Source organism: Apteryx rowi, unplaced genomic scaffold (assembly GCF_003343035.1).
Source record: "Apteryx rowi isolate R43461 unplaced genomic scaffold, aptRow1 scaffold_59, whole genome shotgun sequence".
In the NCBI taxonomy this organism is placed as follows: Eukaryota; Metazoa; Chordata; class Aves; order Apterygiformes; family Apterygidae; genus Apteryx; species Apteryx rowi.
The window spans coordinates 2,203,635-2,224,013 of record NW_020450860.1 but is presented as its reverse complement, the minus strand read 5'-3'; the positions used below and the strand labels follow the sequence as shown (position 1 = coordinate 2,224,013).

Below are 20,379 nucleotides of genomic sequence, written 5' to 3'. Positions count from 1 at the left end.
TATTAATTTATGAGATGGGTTGGTTCTGCAAATCTGAATGTACAGTCTTAGATTTTTAACATTTGAAACTTTGCACACTCCATGTTACTTTACCTTAAGTATGCTGTCCAACTAGGCTCTTCATGTACATGGTATTATAAATTACAGTGGAGAATTTTCTCTGACTGCAAGTTTAAATGAACTCTATTGTATATGTACCTGTAAAAAAAATTGTGTTAAATCTATATTTAAAGATTAAAAAGTTGTTAAATAAATCCGCGTGAGACTATGCAATTCTGTCCAAAGACATCGCCGCGATAGTTCCAAAAAACTTTGCTCGGGTGGTTGGGTTGGCTTTGAGCACGCTGCACCTTGCTGTGGGCGCTGGGGCATCCCGCGCCTTCTGCTCCAAGGGGCAGATATTCCCGGGGCCCCGAGGGAGGAGGCTCAGCCGTGGGGCTGGTCCCGCGTCTCCCTGCCGCAGGCGGGAGCGCCCACGGGACGCATCGCCCTCCGCTGCTCTGCTCTCCTCCGCTGCGAGGCCGGGAGCGTGACGGCAGCGCGCCGCAGGGCACCTGCCCCGGCACCTCTCCAGCTGGCAGACAGCAAACTCCCGCTGAGGGCAATGCACCAGCGCCAGCAGGGTACCACGGGTGCAATTTCTAATGTGATTAATACGAAGGCCAGCGCAGGTAACGAGCGCTAAGCAATCCTCTTTATAATCCTAGCAAGGATTACAGCAGGAATCCCGCTGCGGGGCTGCTCGCTGGGAGTGTGGTGTGCATGGGACCCAGCCTGTGCCCCTCCGAGCAAGCGTGAGCGCAGCTCTCCCGGCCCGCGGGCGTTGCTGGGCCACGCGGGGGACCCGCTGGCCAGGGCGCGTGCAAGCCGTGCCCGCGCTCGTCCGCACCAGCCTCTGCGCTCGGGGCTTTGCAGACTTAGCTGGTGGTCGCGGCAGGGGCGGTGTGTTAATGAATGCAGTCAGGTGTAATTAAAAAGGCTTTTTATTTTCTTATTACCCCATTTACGCTGGATTCTCTCAACTTTCGTCTTCCAAGTGCAAAAATTAGTCCATTTAGAAACGTTTATTAAAATGCAACGATTTCTGGAAAAACGCACGCGCATTGCTACGGTCCCTCCTCAACTGACCAGTCCGTCCGCCCACGTGGCTTAGTTCCGCATTGCTTAAGCAAGCTTCGTGGTTTCTTTGATCCACTTGATGTACTTGGAGACCCTGGTGTAGATGCCGTATTTGCCGGCCTTTGCGCACTCCTCCCCCCAGCTGGTCACTCCGGTGAGGAACCAGGTGCCCTCGATTTCCGTGGCGTAGGGCCCGCCGCTGTCGCCCCCGCAGGTGTCCCTGCCGCCGGACGAGAAGCCGGCGCAGAACATGTTCTGCTGGATGGTGATGGAGGTGCTCTTGAGGCAGGTGGGCCGGTCGACGAAGGGCACCTTGAGCACCTGGAGGACGGTGGCGGGGCGGCCGCGGTAGAGCGTGCTGCCCCAGCCGCTGACGGTGCCCAGGCCGTGCTTCAGCAGCATGGTGGTGAACTCCCTGCTGCCGATGCAGATGGGGGTGACGTAGCTGTTGAGGCTGAGCGGCTCCTCCAGCTCCAGCAGGGCGATGTCGTTGTGGTGCTTGTTGAGCGTGGCGTTGTACGTGGGGTGCGGCACGACCCGCGCCACCCGCCGGCGCTGCTCCGTCTGGTCGTCGGCTTTCGTGCTGTATTCGCCTGCGGAGACAAGCGCGGCCCCGGGGGGTGGGTTCCTCCTCGGCTCGGCGATGCCGCCCATGGGCTCGCCAGCGGGCAAAGGAGCTGCTCTGCCTTCTGCTCCTCTTGGGTTTGCACAGGGACTTGGCGCTGAACCGGGTTGTGGCCCGCTGCCCGCCCCGGCCCTCGGGGTGCTGCCACGCTCGGCTCTGCTTTGCCCTGGTCTCGAAGCGCTTGGGAGGTTCCCCGTGACGCCGTCCCCTCCGTACCCCTCAGCCTTAAGGAACCGAGCACCCAATGCTGGACTTAAAACCGAGGACACGCGGGCCAGTCTAATGCCAAATGCCCCTGCGCGGCAGCGAGCGTGGTGGCGAGCCGGGACYGCAGCTCCCGGGCAGGCAGCGCGGGACTCCCCTGCCACCCCCAGAAACACAGACGGGGCGCAAGGGCTGGGCGCTTCTGCTGCGACTAGTGAGACTGTGGAAACCCTGGGATTTAGCAGCCTTGCAGGGATGCGAGGGGGGTGTTGCCCTAGAATCGCAGGAGGAAAGGCCCTAGGAGCAAAAGGCTTCATTACAAAAAATAAAAATAACTGCCCAGCACAAAGGAGCCTGACTTTCCGCACAACCGCCCCGCATCTCCACCCGGAGACTCTCCACCTGCGGTGCAGAGATTGCCCCGGCAGCCAAAGCGTTTCCAACCCCATCTCCCTCCCAGAGCTCACTGGTGCCCCAGTTCCTCCCCCCGGCGAGGCTCAGCTGCGCGTGATTCAAATGTGCTGCYGGCAGCTTCGGGCACGTGTGATTGAGCTGCTGCAGCCTGCTGCCTCCCCTCTCCGCTTGTGCAACAACAGGTAGAGGGAGAGCAAAATGTACCGTGCTCTCGGGGCAGCAAGCTGGCAGCGTTCGGGCTTGTCTGTAGCCCGAGCCCTCCTGCTGCCCGTGAACTAGCCGTGCTGGGGGCTCGCAAGCGGGATGACTTTTCCCGCGTGCTTTCTTGCAGCCCCAGAGGCACGGGGTGTGCTTAACCCCCGCTGCAGTATTTCTACATGCTTTGCTGTCATCTCCAGAATATACCATCTCCTCTGAACATCATCTGCAGCGCTGCTGGCCCTAGCAGTGTCCTGTGCCTGCGGTGGCTGCTGCCGGGAGCAGAACGGATCCCATCGAGAGAGGTGAGGCAGCTCGCTATATTCGTGTTAATGCTGTTGCCTGACGAAGGCGGTTTTGGTGCCTGGTGCCGCTGATGTGCTCTGCGAGGGGGTTTTGCAGCACAACGTGAATGTCAGCTTCCTTGTGGGCTGCATTTCTACAGTGTAAATGCAAGACGTAGGGGAGAGTTTGAGAGGGTTTTTTTTCTTATGCTGCAGCTGCTTACTACTATTGCGAGGGTCCTGGAGATAGGCATCAGCAATGAAAGTGGAGAGGCAAGGAAAGGCAGGGGATGGAAGTGCTTCTGCCACCCCTGCTATCAATTTCTGGGCCTCCTCTGATGTTGCAAACAAAGCTGGACATTTAGCATGAACAGAGGGGAGGGAATCAGGTGCTACCCATGCAGCGTGCATGGTGCGGGAGCGCATTCAGCAGTCCCCGAAGCCCTGCAAAATTGGTGTTTTGCTTTCCTGACTTGCTGCCTGTCCAAAATCCTCCCCTGGAAAGCCAGCGGCGCTGCAGAGCCGTGTGAAGGTAGCGCCAGCAGCGCTGGCTGATAACGTACCCGAAATGGAGGGGGGCGCGACACGCACGACAGAGCTTGAAATGAGAGACAGGTTGCATGCAGATGCAGCAAATGCAAAACCTCTGCCCAGGTGGAAACATGTTTTTCTGGAGAGAGACTGTTTTTGCACTGGGAATTTTGTACTTTCTCATGCTTGCGGGCACAATGCTGGGCWTTGTGCTGGGTTTTCAGGCAAAACTGCCTGAAAGTAGATGAGAAAAAAAGGCTGCGCACAAGCTGCAAGCCTCCTCCTGCCCCTGCCCGGAGCAGGGCAGCCCTGCGCYGCTTGGGTGCCGAGGGCTAGCGGGGAGGACGCACAACCTTGGCCACGTTAACATGGGAGATCAAGGTGTGCATGGCTCCCTCCTGATGTGTTCGTTTCTCTAGAAATAAACTCAACCTTTCAAGGCTCGGGCAGAATCTCACCTCTGTCAGTACTGCAGTTCCTAGTGTTTAAACAGAAAGCATGATTATTTCCTGCCTCTTCTCAATACTTCTTGCGGCTATAACTAACCATGTTGGTGTGTCTCCCATGCTGCGTATTCACACATGGGAGATGCTAATAATTTGGGGGAGATGTTTCTGCCACAGCTGTGAAAAACGGCACCGATGATAGGCTTGCCAAGGCCCTGCACTGAGTTACCGGCAGGCTGTCTGGCAGCAGCCTGAAACAGCGGGGTACCAAGTCGGGGGGAAATATCCTTTTTCACTCCGAGATAGATTTGTTTTGTGAAGTAGCACCATCACTTGCCATGTGGGCTGGCCAGCTTGCCCCTGTCTAACTCCCCCAAGACCCTGCTATGAAAGCGTACTTTCCCACATACCAGCCCAATTCCTCTACTTCGATGCATAAATGCTATTTTCTACGGAAGTTAAGAGCAAAACTGGTCATTATCTCCTCATAAAGAATTAGTCAGGTTGCTGGTGCCTGTTCTTGCATCAGCCACACAAATGCGTTCTGGAGTTGCATGAAAACTCAGTGCAACACCAAGAAGAGCAGAAATCCCAAGTGAAGCCCTACGTGGCCAGTGGAGCTAGAACTGCATCACGCAGGCTCACGGAGAGGTGTCTTCGCTGGAGCCAGCTGGGCTTTTAAGCGCCCTGGGGTTCCTGCTAGCCCCGGTAAAATTGCCAGCAGTCAGGCTGAGCCGTGGTTTGCAACATAGACCTCTGGGTCCTTGCCATTGGGACCGAGGCCAGACCCCAGCGACTGCTCCTCCCGGAGCAGGTATCTAGCTGGAGCTAGATGGTCCTTGTCGGCACTGCAGGGCTTGGGGCTGCCCTTGTGCCCGCTGCCCTGCGCCGGCAGCCAGCCCCGGCGGTGCCGGGTCTCCGGGCTCAGCAGCCCCGTCCTGCACAGCCCACGGCCGCCGCTGGAGGTTCTCACCTGCCACGGCAGTCACGTTGTCACCCGGCTGCAGACAGTGCGCGGCCGTCACGACCCACTTCTCGTTGACGATGGACCCGCCGCAGAAGCCCACGTTGTGGCTGTTCACCAGGTGGACCTGCGGGAACAGAAGGAAATCTGAGCTGCAGAAATCAGTGGGGAAGAAGAGYGAGGCACAGCAGTTTCGGTTAGCTGGGGGATGGGTTTTGGTTAGCTGGAGGAGGGGTTGCACTCAGGTAGCACAGACCCAGAGCACGTGTTGGCTTTACAGCATGCCAGGAGCCCTTCCTTGAGGAGTACCAGACTCTCCCACCTCACCAGGTCTGCCGTAAAGGGCTACTGCAATTGCCCTTAATGCYTTAATGTCCAGGTACAATTCTCCTCTTTCCCATCAGGCTGGGATGATGGGCAGCCCACTGGATGCAAACCTCAGCCTAAAATTCAGAGCTTCTGAAATACARGCACTTCTGTACATACCTTCTGAAAGTATTTGGCCAGTGACCAGTAAAACTAGGAAGAAGACCTTACCTATCCATTTCATTTGGGCATCTAACCACCTTGGCACTCACAGGGCACAGGCCAGTACATCCCTTATGAAAACTTGTTTTCAAATCAAATTGATAAACTGACTCAGTGGACTGTGTTTAGAAGAAGGATTTCTGCTAAAATCCACCCATTTTGTTCCTTTAATACAACATGGCTTGTCATTGGCTATCTGCTTCATACTTTAYACATATTTACTTGCTTGACGCCTTGTTAGACAGTGGAAGCTGAATTTTAAGCATGAGTGATCAATATTCATAATGAAGAAAACCAAGTTTGCATACCGTAATGAACTGGAGCTTCTCTACAATTACCGATACCTGGTCAACACCTGGTGTCCTGTGGGTGCCTTCATAAGGTGCTCAGTCTCTTTTGTACAGAGGAAAGCGATCCGACTGTATTAATGTCGGCGAGGCTCTGTTTCGCTGGAGCTGGCCCCAAGCCTGTGCCAGCACCAGCCGTCCCAGAAGCTAGCCACAGGATGGCAGCACAGATTGGAAACTGCAACTGCAGCCGGTTGCTGAGCTGCCAGGCTGCAAAGATGGGACCTGTCCTCAAAGGACGCTTAATACAGGTTTGGGAGGGACCCAAAACCCGCACCAAGATGTCCTCAAAGTATGAAGGAGCTCAGAGGCAGTCTGAACTCCAGGGATAGCTACTGTGCTCACCAGCGTTGTCTTGCCCTGTTAACTTTCTTGCCCGTTAACTTCTCTGTTGCTCTTCAGTGGGTTCAGGCCAGGGGACAGAGGAACGTGCAAACCCACAAATTCTTACACAGAGTTTGGGAGGCCTCTGCAGTTGCCCATGTTGCTCATAGTTGTCTGCAGTTTTGCACTCAGTCCCTTGCATTACATAGCTATGGAGAAGGGGAGGGGGTTGTTATTCTTTTACTTCATGCTACCTCCATCTGGTAACTACTGGAGGCCTCTCCTCCAGCTGCAGCTGTGGCTGCTTTTCTGCTCCTATCTGCTCTCTTTCCTGCATGCTGAATTAAGTGATTCAGTCACCTCCATATGGGTGGGAGAAGGAAATACAGAGTAAAGAGCTTCTTCTGGGAGCAAGCTGAAAGAGGGGAAGAGAATGAGCAACAGAGATCCTGGGTATGGAGGTACACCACTGAGGTGACAAGACAGTGACATGGCCTACAAAACTCTTCAATGGTATATGAGCCCCACTAGCCACTCCGAAAACCAGAGGGAACCTAGCATGCCTCCAGGCCACTCCCTGGTGCACTAGGAGGCTGATAACCTTCATTTGCCAGCTGACAAGAGGGCAACCAAGAATTTTTGGGAGGTTGCTTGCTATGGTAAAAGTCTCCATGAGCCACCTAGCCAGACTTGGAGGGCTTGTAGTGTGCACTTATTTTCTTTATGGATTCTTTATGGATTTACTGATTTCTCATACTTAACCTTCTGGTTCTCCAGAAGGTTCTCCTCTTGAGTCTGTGAATACATGRTGGGTGCCAGTGTTGTCTCTGATTTGTCCCAGGCGTGCGGTGAGGATTCTTWGCGTGGTGAGCAGCAGCACAAGGGGGCAAGCAAGCTAGAAAGTTGTGCTCTACTAGGGTAGTGGTGCTGGCCTCCAAACACGGGCTTCTGGCAAACTGCCTGCTGCTGCTTCCTGGTGGCTGCGCATGCCCCCAGCACAACCCTGGTGTGTCTAGCTCTGAGATGGAGGGTGGATGCCTGCTCCTGACCTTTCTGCATGCACCCCACTCATTGCTTTGCTCCCTCAACAGATATGGAAGGACCAGCTAATTTGTGTAAATGGGCCTTTTAAGTCCCTGTGTGGGCAACAACTTTTCAATGAGATCATTAGTGACTGTCTACAACAGAGCTTATGAAAGCAAGAGATTTGCCATTTTCTAAACCTCAGCTTAATTTATTACTTTGCGCTCGCAGCTGTTGAACTTTCTGAGCTCACTGAAGCCAGAGTAGAATTTAAGAGCGGTAGATGACTTTGAAAAAGATCCAGGCTAGGAGCTAATTCTTCTTTGTGCCATTCGTTAAAAGATCATCTGCAAAGCAATGTGTGGAAGAAGGTTTCTTTGCAGTCCCCCACCTCACCTGTGATTTCACTTTTTGTCAAGACAGTGATGACTGTGATGTTACAAGTTGGATGTGGTGTTGGTTAAAGAAAGAGCAGCCAGATTTGGTAGATGTCATACAAGAACAGATCCTCTGATGGTATAAATTATCATGGTTCTGTTGAAACTGATGGAACTATAGTGATTGTGTCAGCTGAAGATTTGTATACAAATCTTCCCTGAAAAGAGGTGAAATGGGGGGGGGGGTAAGCAGGAACCAATTATAAATCCAATGTCATCAGAGTTTGGGCTTGACAGGCAAAGCCAAGGCCCTATCCCAAACCTGGGGCCTGTTTCTGCAAGTTGTATAACATGGGCAACTCTGCTATTCCTCACTTTGGAATAGATTTGGTACCTGTGGACAAAGGAGGCCAACCCCCCGAACCAGAGTCTTGAATTCAAATTATATATCTGATTTTTTCAGAATGACTTGGCCAAAAATTGAACTGCATTGTTCCTTGCAAAGCTGTGTCTTGCAAAGTTCCCCTACCTCAAACTTTGGCTTATTCTAGGTAAGTCCATGAACTGCTCATGAATCCTGTTTCCATAAGCTCAGAAGTGGATCCTTTGTGCCCTGCCAGGTAAAGCTGCTGTGACTCTGGCTTCTAGTTTTTTGCCAAGGTAGACCCTTAGCCAGGCAAGTTCCGGTGCTGCAGCATAAAATCATGTACAAAAAGAAACTGTGTTCCTGACAGACTTGAAATCCATTGCTAAACTAACTGCAAAGACAGACTTCAACAAGTAGGAGTAAGATGATCCTGCATTCAGAAGGAATAAACAAAAACTATTGTTGGGGTTACAAGAGAGTTGCAGAAAGAGTCAGTACCTGCCAAGGCACCTCGCCTCTCATGCTGTCAGATCCACCAACGACCCGGGTGTCCGTCTTAATTATCGGTACGATTTTCGTGGTGGCAGCTGTGGTGGTTTCGGTGATGTTGTCAAGATCCTCATCAGGAACGTCATCGGGCTCATCAGAGGTGATGTTCCAGTGCTCAAAGCTGTTTATGGCTCGGGTGAGCTTGCTCTTCGCTTCAGGAGCCGTAATCCTGCCACAGGGATATGGCACTGGGGGAGAAACAGTCACATTTACAACTGGCTACAGGTCATGCTAAGAGTTACAGCAAATGAAGGGGTAGGCAAGGAGACAAGAGCCGTCTCTGCGCAGCATCTTGTTTTGGGACTGACATGGGAGATACAGGGCTGTGGGCGACTCACAGGTTCTGCATGCAAACGGGTGCCTGTGCCTTTAAGTGAACTCTGATGAACACATGTATAATTGAACTGTCCAGGGCCCAAGGTGGGATTGCAGACAATACACAAAAGCAGCAAAAGCATGAGTTATTTCCCTGCTTTAGAAATTAATTCTGAATAACTTTGGAAAGAAGAGCACTCATGAGAGAGAGAACATTTCTGACGGGATCCTGCGGTTGTGCCTTTATTTAGCAGGATGCTGAGGTGCATGCCTGGGACGATTGCTGGGGCAGTCAGCAAGGCCATTTGGCTGACATTTCTACAGCAAATAACTCCAGTACAATAGAAGTCCAGCTAGGAGAGGACAGGAAATAATATCTGCCAATTTACAAATAATCCTATTTGGCACAAAGGTGAGAAAAACACGAATAAACTCTTTCTAGAGTTGTAGATTTTCTTGGTTAATGATGATCACGTCTGTAAGCTCATTTCCAATTATCTCTTCCATTTCTCTCCTACTCAATGTGTGCAGAATTCCTGCTAATAGTGGCAGTCAAAATAGTAAATAGCATCCGGCATTGTCTTTCATCTGAAGAGCTTTCTACAGCACTGTGCGTACAAACGTCAGTGTAAAACTAGATACAAGGGTGTCCCACTAAGATTTCATGCTTTTTAAACAATCCGCTCTCAGAGAAGCATTCAAGTAAGTGTTTGGTGAGGTAAATTGCTACCTGTAAGGTTAGGCTAGGAAGCGAAGTTTTCATAGGCAGCAAAAGCTAAGCTTATGCAGGAAGGGTAATTACCCAACCTGAAAGATGACCTTACTGCGAACAGTAAAGCGTTCTGGTCTAGTGAAACTGTAACGGCATGTTGGGCAATGCAGGTCTTAGCTCTTAATGATCTACATTAATAGAAGGACACCTAGACTAAAAAACTTTCTGCAGTGTTTGCTGGAAGTCAGCACTTTAAGGAGCTCAACGTGTTGCTGGCTGCAGCCCTCAGAACTTCAGAAACTAACTCACCTTTGTGGGTGCCTGTGCTTTAGCTTAAGGGTGCAAATCTGTCACATCCAGGCATTAGAAGTAGGATAATATCAAATCTTAAATTGAACTGGGAGGATAAAGATTTTCTCTACTCAATCTCATGTTTTCTCTGTCAGCTGCATTATTGTCAAGTAGCTTAGCTGTGTTGAGTTGTTGGGATTACACGAGCCAGTGTAGTTAGAGCTCATGTAACAACCAAGGAGTGGGGTAAGGTTGGGGATGGAACAAGAACTTGTTATTCTTTCGGCCGTTCTGAAGCTGCAATCCCAAACAGTCCATTTTCCCTCTGCTCCTGTATGATGTCTTTCCATCTTGCTCCTTCAAATCACATCTAAACCATAGTTTTTAATTCCTGTTGAGGGTCTTTGTGTGTGTCTACACAATGATGGAACACCACCACCACCACAAACTTCACTTGTCTCCACCAAACTCAAATAGTTATAGGATACTGCATGATGCCCAGCAATGAGATGGACCATCAGTAGGATTTCACAGGAAGAAAGATCGTCTTTCATTCTGAAAAAGTCCAGAGTATTCTGGATGTAAGATCGCTACCTAAATAGCAGCTCCTACTGGAAGAACTTGGGAGTGAGTTCTGGCCGGATGTGTACAGGCACATGTGCCGACGTAACTGAGCACCATGCTGCTGTCTCCAGAAAGTTACTGACCCCTACCTAGAATTACAGGATGGCTGTAAGTGGGAGAGGAGCCTGTGTGAGTAGCCATCTGAAACAAGCAGATTGTCTTGTGCACAAATTCCCGGACACATAAGCTCCTTCTCCGCCTACCTAAGCTAAAAAAATTGGTGCTTAGCTTGCATCCTTCATATGTGACCCCACATCTGCCATTGGGAAACTGCAGTGTCAGGCCCTTTGCATTTGCTAAGCATGACAACAAGGCTAGCTTCCAAGGGGATATTGCATTTCTGTGAGATCCATTTATCTAAATCCAGAAGACTTTGGAAACTTTATACCAAATCTCTTAAAAACACTGTAAGGTCTAACCTGCAGGTTCACAGGACTTTCCATCTTCGTGAAGTTTATAGCCAGTCGCGCAGGAACAAACAACTTTCTGCGGTGGGTCATGCCTGCAAAAGTGCTTGCAGCCTCCATTTTTAATTGCACAAGTGAAGTCTGAAAGAAATAGAAATGAAACCATAAATGCTCTTTGAAATACAACTGATAAAACATTTGCTGGGCCTTGGGCCTTTAGATTCAGCATATAACCAACTCCAGTTGCTCCAAACTACAGAAAATGGCGTTGCTTGTTTGCAATGAGTGTATCCTCCTTTCAGACCACATCCCTGCTCATAATGAAGGAGCACCAGGCGTCTGTTTGAGAAGGCAGGGTTGAAGAAACAGCCACAGGGACACTACGAGAGGGCCCGGCGAGCCTCCTGCCTTGTCGAGGACTGCACGAATCCCAGCATGATGGACACAGCGCAATTGAAGCTGCTCAGCGCTGCAGAGCTGTCCGAAATTTGGCAGCTCGACCCTAAAGGATTCCTGCAAATATTTGGTTACAAGCCACGTGATTTCCCCACCGCTGTACTCCCCTCCTCCCCCTGTGCTTATTGAAATCCAGCCCAGGCTACCAGATGCTGGCAGAGAGCTCTGCTTTTCAAATGGGAGCAACCCCCTCAAACCAAGGAAAAGTTTAGTCTTGGGATTATCACGGGGCTTCAAATTTAAAACCTCGGGCAAAACCATATGCTCTTCCTGACACACCAATAAATCATGGCAGCCTTACATGACAGACTCATTTCAGCACGACTTTTGATAAAACAGGTTCTGGTGTTTGTAGTGAAACCTGAGGTGCCGCCAGATTCCCATTTTGTCGCGAGTGCATTCTCCCACCCCATCTCATATTCCTCTTTATGGGAACACCATCTCTTGCAGTTGGAAAACCACTAATCCACTGATGCCCTTTTAATTCTCAGTGATTTTTCAAATAACTTCACAGTAGATTAACTCCACTCCTACTTCCTCAAGGACACCTCCCTTCCTGTAGCCATTTTAATGTCATCATTTACTATTTTTATAGAGATCCTTTTCACGCCTCACTTCTACTGCTATTTTTGTTCCTGTCTCACTTCCATGAGAAGTCTGCAATGAGACTATTTAAATTTGATGCAGCTTTGAAATGCTCTTTTTAACGTACGTTCCTCTCTTGCCAGAGCAGAAACACAACTAGAAAGAGAATCTTTTATTAGTGCAGCGAGTCTAGCACATTATGCACAGCCCCTGATTATATTATAAATATAAGAGCTGAATATCCCTCTTACTTAAATTATCAGCTATTTGGTTTTCATAAACTCCTCAGCCCATCAGGAAAATATTTGCCTTTTGTTTGCCTTTAGAATCAAGGTTGCTGGTGGTAATTATGATTATGGATTTAAGACAGTGCTGTTGCAAGGAGGTCTCCAGTGTTCTGCCCTGTTCAGCACCCCAGGCCCAGCCCTGCTAGTTTGGTGTGAGAAGGAGAAACTGCAGATACTAAACCAAAAGACCTTGAGCCTGAATCTCGGGTGAAACGCGTGTACGAGCAGGCACCTTGGTGCTCATCAGAGGTGGAGCTGGGGCTCTCCAGAGGACAGGAGAGGACGGAGGCGTCAGCTCCTGTTCCCCTCAGTGTGGACCCCGTAATCCCATTGCCAATGGGCTGTATTTGCGTGTTCGTACAGCGCCTCATAGCATGGCAAAGTGTGTCTGGAACAACCCTTGAGCAGAATGAAGCTATCTATGCCCACTTTGGGGTTTCAAATGGGGCAGAACATGTACAGAGTAAGCCCTTGGTACGTACCTATCTCACAGTTTCTCCCTTCGTACCCAGCTGGGCACCAGCACACGTAGGAACTTACTGCATCCTTGCAAATGGCTCCATTTTTGCATGGATTGGGATCGCATTGATCTCCATCTTGGCGAGAAGACAAGAGAATTAACAAACAGGAACATCCACCACAGCTGATGCTGACCAAGCACTAGAGTCTTGCCTGGTGCAAGCCACCGGTTAAAGATGAGTGAGAGACAACATGCCTTCTTTTTTTGTAATGGAAAATAAGTCCGATTGCAGCACACAACTGCAGCATTGTGGTAGCATCAGCAGCAATGCTTCACCCAAAGGCCAAACTATATACCCTGCCCTGCGGGGTTAATTCTTCCCATTTCAGCAAAACTCCTCTAAAATCTCCCTGATGTACTTCTGAACAGGATCCTATGTCTTGGCTAATTTAGACAGCTGAAGTTGGAAGGTTTATTTCCTCAAGAGTGGCTATGATTTCCTAATGTGAATTATTTTAACACTCTTGTCATTGTTCTCTGAAGATACGGGCCTGTCCACCTGGTCTGGAGACCCCTTTGGGTATTAGGATTATGAGCCTAGGTCATTGCTCTTTCCTTCTTTCTAAGTTTTTTACTACTATTAAGTGGTCTAGATTTTTCTTTACATGTCAGGGCTTTAATTTTTACAGATGCCTATGCTTCAGAAGCTGAGGCTTTAATAAAAATGTCCATCATTGCAAAATTGGTGATCTAGTACTTCGGAACTGTAAGTCAGTGATGTTAAATTTCAGAGAAGTGAACTTTGAAATGGTAATGCAAAAGCAAGGAAGGAGGGGAATGGATGTCATGAGGCATTTGCATCCCACTGGTAAATGTGACTGTTAATGATGCATTGAGGTACAGGTGAGAATGCAAAAGGCAGCTTGCAAACAGGGACAAAATGATTTTTGTCTCATTTAAGGCAAAGCGTCAGGGTTTGCACATGAAATTTGAGTTGTTGCTGTCTGGTGAGGGCCGTTGTGGCCCGATGCCTCAGGCATGGGTGGAGGCAGAGCTCTGCAAGGGGTGAATGCCTGTTGGCTCCATATGTTGGAGTAGCTGCTTGTAAACTGAGCAGTAAAAACAGGCACTTGGGATGATAGGGAAATATATGGCATTCTCTTATTTTTTGAGTTACAATCACAAGGGAACAAATGCAGTGTTGAATTTCATCATTGGCTGTTTTTTCAAAGGATAGTCCTGAAATGCAAGTATAACTTTTTTTATTTTATTTTATAGTCTGGACTGACTAATCTGAATTATTTAAGACATTTTAATGTGATGTTCTGAGCACTTTGCCAATCTATAAAGCAATTCATTTGTCAAAATGTCCTTAAAATTAGTTTCAGATGTTTTAGTGGGTATCGAAATCTTTTTGGGGAGGAACTGAGGAGTAGCTGGGGATTGAGGCTGCAGGGGTAAGAAATAGATGGTGGAAGAAAAATGGGAGAAATTCAAGCGTCTGGGATCACTGGCATGAATTGCAAACAGCTGTTTGCTATGATCATGTTGTGGCTCCACTTCAGTACGGCATTTCCARGGATTCACACTGTACTTGCACGAGGCTGTGCTTTATCTGGAGATCTCCACTTAAGAGCAGAGCGTTTGCTGTTTGCTGGAGGAGCGTTAATTGCTGTTCCAATGTTTTACTCCTCTGCAACAGCCGAAGCCATGGRGTGACCCGTCACACCCAGTGGTCAGCATGGACTGGGCTTGTTCTATGGGGTTTTTGCAGTTTGTTCAAAAAAAATGTTTGAAAAGAAAATGATGAGCAAATATGGATTTGTTTTTTAACTTGGGATTTGTATACAAACAGGGCAGGCCCAGGCTGGGTGGCTGCAGGATTCAGGCCACCTAACTCTGATGAGCACTGTCGTAAAACATTTTCTGAATGCTGGAATACATTTGTTTCACTAAAAGTCTGCTACTTAGGCACCAAGAGATGAATATTATGCATTTGAACATGAAGAAGGCAGCTCTTACCGATGTATGTTTTCCAAAACTCCATCTGCAAAAGCAAGAAAGAAGTTTCCATTAATTTCTCATTTCTGGGCACTGCATGGCTGAAGTAGTCAAAAGCGATGACTTCAAAGCTGCAGTGAAAGACCTGAAGGAAAACAACTGCCTCAATAATCCCAGTGGTGACCGACAAATCTTTAAAGTGGTTGCCCAGCCCAACAGATGGATCACGAATGAGAATCAAATGATGAGCGAGGCTGCGCCTGGCTCTGCACGTTTTCCCTGGCCGTTTGCTTCTCTGTGTCACACCGGCAAAACTCTTCCTGGGGAGGGCTGGGGGGGGACCCAGTGTTTGCCATTTTGCAGCAGCAATACCCACCGTTTTCTCTGTGTTTTCAAAGACTTCTCGTGCTTCTTCAAAACTGCATTTTTCTTCTATACATTCTCTCTCGAGGTTCCCGGGAATAACCTCTTCCAGTCGGTTTGAATTGGCCCGCTTTTGCCTGCGCAGGACTAAGCTTGCCTCCTTGTTCTCGATGAACACTGCAGTTAGGAAAGAAACGGAGCTGGAGAGGGGCACGCACCATCGTGCCGCATGGCTGGGACCCTCCGCTCCCACAGGGCAATCCCCTCTTGTGAGTTCACCCCCTTTGCACCATGGCCAGGGGCATTTCAGGAGCCTTCTCATCTACTTAAGCTTTCGTTGGTGCCTGATTTAAATGCAATCCAGAGGATGAAATCTGGAGAACCTGGAGTCAAAGTAGACGACTCCACCAGCAGAGGACTGGGGTCATCACCACACCCCAAGGAAAGACCCCCGGCTGGGGGCAGGTGTCCCCCTCAGTCACTAGCCTTCTTCCCCCCGCCCTGGTAATCAAGCCTTGCCTAAAGCTCACAAGTCCTGTGTCCAGCTGGACAATCTGCGCCTGCAGCGTGGGGAAAGGCGTCCTGTTGGTGGAGTGGACAGCATTAGCCTCCACACTGTGGCCATCTCACAGGGTTTGCTCTCGCTCCACCTCTCCGAGACACCCGTCACCGCTGAGCACAGGTTTCCCATCACCCCCCAGGCAGCTACGTCCCCACTCTYAAAAAACACATTATTCACCCAGCATCTCCACCCTCCTTTAGTGGCTGTGTGCCTTTTTGTCACCAGATGGCAAGGTGGAGCAGCTGTGCCTAGAGCTACTGGGGATCACCATGAACGCTGCTGCCCTGGCTCTGGGCTGGGAAAGGCCTCAGGGTGCATGGGGTTGTCCTCTGTGAGGGTTAAAGACAGGGTGAACTCGGCCAGGCGAGCAGAGGGGGCACTTGAGAGGCAGGTGCCACCCACTAGTTGTTTTCCGTGACTAACTTGTGCTCTGGTGTGAGACCCAGTCCAAGCCTCTTCGAAGCAGTAGAGGACGGGTTTGGTTAAACTCTAATGAACCCAGACAGGGACTGCTCTGATTTGCACCATGTCGCTGATGGCATAATCAGTCTCTATCTAGAGCTCTGTCTGCAAGGGACTATTCTGATTGGTTTTGCAGAGATTTTAACCATTATAAAACAAGCTTACACCTCTGCCTTTCTCATTCTCGTGCGTTTTCAGTTAAAAGAGAACACGAGTGCCTTAAAATCCGGATCTTAATCTAATTGTTTGGCAGTAGGTATTCATGGGTGAAGAACAGACCTCTGGAGAAGCTGGGCTTGTTTTAAACACCACAGCCCCTCTGGGGTAACAGGTTGCCTCCAGTGTGCGTGGTTGAGGTTTACATGGGGGAGGAAAGCTGCCTCTCCACTGCAGCCTGCTAGTTTGCCCCCGAATCAGGCATAAAAGGCTTGAGTGGAAACGACAGAGCAGCCTTCCTTGATGCTCCGCTTTGCAACTCTGTTGGGCTCTCAGCGCACTTAGCACCAGGGGAGCCAGACATGGGTACCAGGCACACGCGTGTGGGCAAAGCATGGCCCAGCGGTAGAATTGGGAACTGCCTTTAGATCAGCCTACCTTTGTCCACCGGCAAGAGGGAGCCACAGTGTTTGATCTCCTCACTTTGTCACCTTCATTAAGCAGCATGGACATCCCTAATCATTACCTTTATCTCCTCCTGGTGGGATGTGCCAGGCACCTGCTGTAATTAACCCATTAAATAGAGGGACCTCAGTTCAGTGAAAGCAGCTTTACCTCCAGTCAGAGCTCTGTAGGTGCTCTTGGTGGCCCAGTTGCATCCCAATCCAGCATGCTGCTTTATGAGCAAARCTGGATTTGAACTGAAGGTTACTGGCTCCATGGGGTAACAGGCATTGGACTCACCCTGGCTGGGAACTATCCTCACCCCAAGCATATGCTCATACGTGACCTACCAACTTCTAAACCGGTATCTAAGCGTAAAAGAGATGGGTCTCTGAGCCAAGGTTTGGAGAGGAAACCTCTTCTGCCAGTCAAGCACAGTATTTTCTAAGAGGTACACCTAGGCGGTTGGTGGCACTAATATAATTTAGTTTCTGCTCATTTTTCATTGCTAAGCAAACTCTTTAGAAAGAGGCCTTTTTTTTTTTTYTGACCTGTTACTTGCAATGTTTTAGTGAAAGGGAAAAGGCCAGCCTTGCACCAAACAAGTACTTGCAGAGGATTTGAACCAGCCTCTGTTGGAGCTGTTGCTGCTATAGATAAATCAGGCAACAGCCTGCATTACTATGTGTGATTGCCCACATCCATCAACTACTCTATCTTGTCTACAATTTTGACCGCATTTGACAATATTTGTTAAATTCACACTGGGTTTGTCTTTAAACAGTTCTCAAAGTGGCAAATCCAACAACGGTTTTATGGATCTGAGTACTTATTCGTATTCCAGGACAGCGGAGCAACATAGTAAAGGGTATGGAGGTTACTCTCCAGGAACGCTTTCCCTGTTTTTCCTTTTGTGTGGGTGTATTGGTGTTCTAAAATGGCTGAATCAAGCTCTGAAAGCTTAAAAACTCTACAAATTTAAGAAAAAAATCCCATTCTTAAAATTAATCCCTGTGACACTTTCTGCGTAAAATCACCATAAAAGCTATTATTTTATTCCCCCCAAAGTACCCAGAGCTTTAGAGGGAGAAGCTATGAAATGTAGCAATCTTACTCTGGGCTCTTGTCACTGAGTAAGCTGTCCCCGTGTCGAGTGACAAACTGTCCCTTTTCCTGTGACAGTAACCCCCCCGTCCCCAAGGACTTCCTAGGTTTTAAATGAACCCACCTTCACTTTGGGCACCAAGAAAAGCTCCCAGAAGATAAATGGAGAGTATGAGAGGGATTTTTGCCATCTTCTTGCCGCTGCCTTAACCTCTTGCTGGTGAATTGTTCAAGTGGTGGAGCTCAGTCAATAGTTCCAAAGTGCAAGTGCTTGTTTATTTACCCTGGGTAACCCTTTAATTTAAAGTCCCCAGGTGTGCCATTGCTGAGGCTTCAAATGGCAGCACGGAGGTTATTTGAGGGGGCACATTTCTGTTCAAGACACCTATTAGGCAGCTGCAGCCCTTGGGGTCCTCGTCTCCTCTGTAGGATATTATTGATGTGTTTGGGGGGTTGAGCCTAGCAAAAGAATAAATTAATCCAGCTTCAATAAACCTTGTCAAAGCACTGGATTTCTCATTCCTGTCCAGATGATGTTACTGGCCCTATAAAAGTCATGGTAACATTTTCACGGGCTTCAGCATGTCCCAGGTTTCATTTCAGAACAGCTGGGATGGGTTCAGTCAAAGAAGACCCTATGGGTGACACGTGCAGACCTCGGGCAGGACTGCAGCAAGGAGCACTGCACCATCTCACTCAAGATATCGAGTTAAAACCTAGATGAAGTGAAGTGAGACTCTCAGTCTGGTATCCAAATCTGCTGGGGCAAACCCTGGAAACGTCACAACGTTTCATAGATGTCCCCAGCTCTGCACTCAAAGCCTCAGGGAAGGAACCAGTTACTTGGTGGCTTGGACAGTCCCAACATGGACTGGTGTAGGGACCAAATCACGGCTCTGGAGCCGGCAGAGCGTCCAGGCTCACGGCACAGGGCCAGCCTTTGCCCAGGGCAGGTTCACAGTGTGCTCCTGATCTGCACTGGGCAACAAGAGGACTAAAAGGGAGGGAAGAGAGAGGGAAGAAGGAAGTACTGGGACGAGCAGTATTTGATCTGAGTTTGATCTAAACCAGAAATGTTTAGCTCTTTTTTTTTCAGTTAAATAGAAAAAAGCAGTGTTTCATACAAAACCATTTATGTTAATGGTGAGTTGCTTAAAACTTTTAAAACATGTTTCTTCCTTTCCTCTGACTTTTTCTCAACTTGAAAAGCAATTTCAAGGTGAGGAGTTTCTTTTCAGAAAATGCTGAACATGGTTTAAAAAAAAATTCACTTCTGGAAAGGTCAAAATGACCCCTTTCCCCCCTTGAGGAGTGGTAGGGAAGACAGACTGAAATCATTCATCCCACTCTGGGGAGGGCTTGTGGCCTTTCTGCTGTTACTCAAAACCTGCTTCCCAGCTCTGCTTCTCCCCTTTCTCCCTCCTGTGCGCTGCAGTGCTGAAATCCATCATTATGTCCATGCACAAATCTCTGCCTTGCAATGCTCTGCCCAGCTGCAAAAGGTCCTCTAACAGAAAGATTTTAAAGCAGAACCACGTTTCTGTGTCTTTGGTGCTATTGCCTTTTGGAATTGACTTAGATGTAATAACATGGTTAAGAGAAAACCAGCAGAGAGATGTTGGCTGTGGCTTGGTTTTGATGACTAGCATCAAAAGATGAGCTAGAAGAAGGGAGTTGGCAGGCTTCACTAGTTCCCGGCAAAGCAAGATGGATATTCTGCTATTGTCAATGCAACAAGATGAATATTCTGCTATTGTCAATGCAACAGAATCCCACAGCGCATTTCACATCACCAGGAGTGCTCGCAAACAGGCTAACTCAATTCAGTGAGAAATAGGGTATGTAGTGTACTGGATGTGCCTGTGTCTTGCAGGCTGGAGAGCTATTAGTTGCTATGAGGTTACAATAGCCCTCGGGTAGTTGTTAAAGTGTTTACTTGAGCTTATGAACCATAAATTCTGTGCACTCAGTCCAAAAACTTAAAAATGTTCCTTCATGCAGCAAATGTGAGAGACATTTATGGTTGCATGGGTGTTTGGAGTTACTTTTGTATGCGAAAAGGAACAATCAGCTGCAGGTAAATGAGAGGTGCTGAATTTGAGTTACAGCCTTTTAAGAACTRTGATGTTGCCTGGATGAGAAAGATCCTTTATTTTCCTTTTCTTGAGCAAACAAAAGGTCCTAAAACCTATAATTCATCTTGTTTCTTCTTGTTCCATTTGAAATGATCTTTATTCATCACTGACAGTAGCTTTTGTTACCAAATTTCTGTGGTAGATAAATGAGTTAGGATGAGGTAATGGGCTGTTGATGTAAACTGAATGCAAAGTGAAGAAGGTAATGATCATCTCTCATTTTCTGTGCATAAGAAAATGCAAATGTGAGAAAACAAATTGGGCCAAATGCTGAAACAATAGATCTCCTATCAATAAAAAGGGCTGTGCAGAATGGCCTGCCATAACAAAGGACAATTAGAATCTGATTCCTGTAAATATTTTACTTTAGAACATAGGTCAGTCAAATTATTCTTGGTTTATAGCACATGTTTCACTTGTAATAGTATTTGCAATGTTATAGCTAATTAATCTTCTCAGAAAATGTCAACCTCATTAGAATAAACAGGGTCATTAATATAAATAATTTCTTTTCTTTGCTACTGTTGCAGTCAACTTCTGGGGCACTAAATTGAAAGCAAAGCATTTCTTTCATTTATTTTGCAAACAAAATCCCCAGAATTGTGATCTCCACAATGGGCACTGTGGAGCTGAAAGCTTTGTTGTTTAGGTGGATGACATAATTAAATATTTGATCTGGGTTTATTTTGACTTATTGTTCTATGCTCTCACAAGA

The 20,379-nt window shown here is 48.3% G+C and overlaps 1 protein-coding gene across 1 annotated transcript; it reads right to left on the bottom strand.

Moving 5' to 3' along the window:
- Positions 1-1,164: 1,164 nt before the first annotated feature.
- Positions 1,165-17,720, bottom strand: F9 (coagulation factor IX). Its single transcript, XM_026082691.1, has 8 exons — positions 17,654-17,720; positions 14,815-14,978; positions 14,460-14,484; positions 12,460-12,573; positions 10,662-10,790; positions 8,250-8,488; positions 4,795-4,912; positions 1,165-1,712 (listed from the first exon to the last, which is right to left on the bottom strand). Exons 1-8 carry the CDS (start codon positions 17,718-17,720, stop codon positions 1,165-1,167), a joined length of 1,404 nt encoding a protein of 467 aa, XP_025938476.1.
- Between the last annotated feature and the right edge of the window lie 2,659 nt (positions 17,721-20,379).

Bases quoted from the DNA above. Each gene is read 5' to 3' on its own strand.
- F9 (XM_026082691.1), bottom strand. From the start codon at position 17,720: ATGGCAAAAATCCCTCTCATACTCTCCATTTATCTTCTGGGAGCTTTT. The intron at 12,574-14,459 runs GTAAGAGCTGCC...CTTCTCGCCAAG, and splicing joins GTTTTGGAAAACATACATCG to ATGGAGATCAATGCGATCCC. The intron at 10,791-12,459 runs GTACGTACCAAG...TATTTCTTTCAG, and splicing joins AGGGAGAAACTGTGAGATAG to ACTTCACTTGTGCAATTAAA.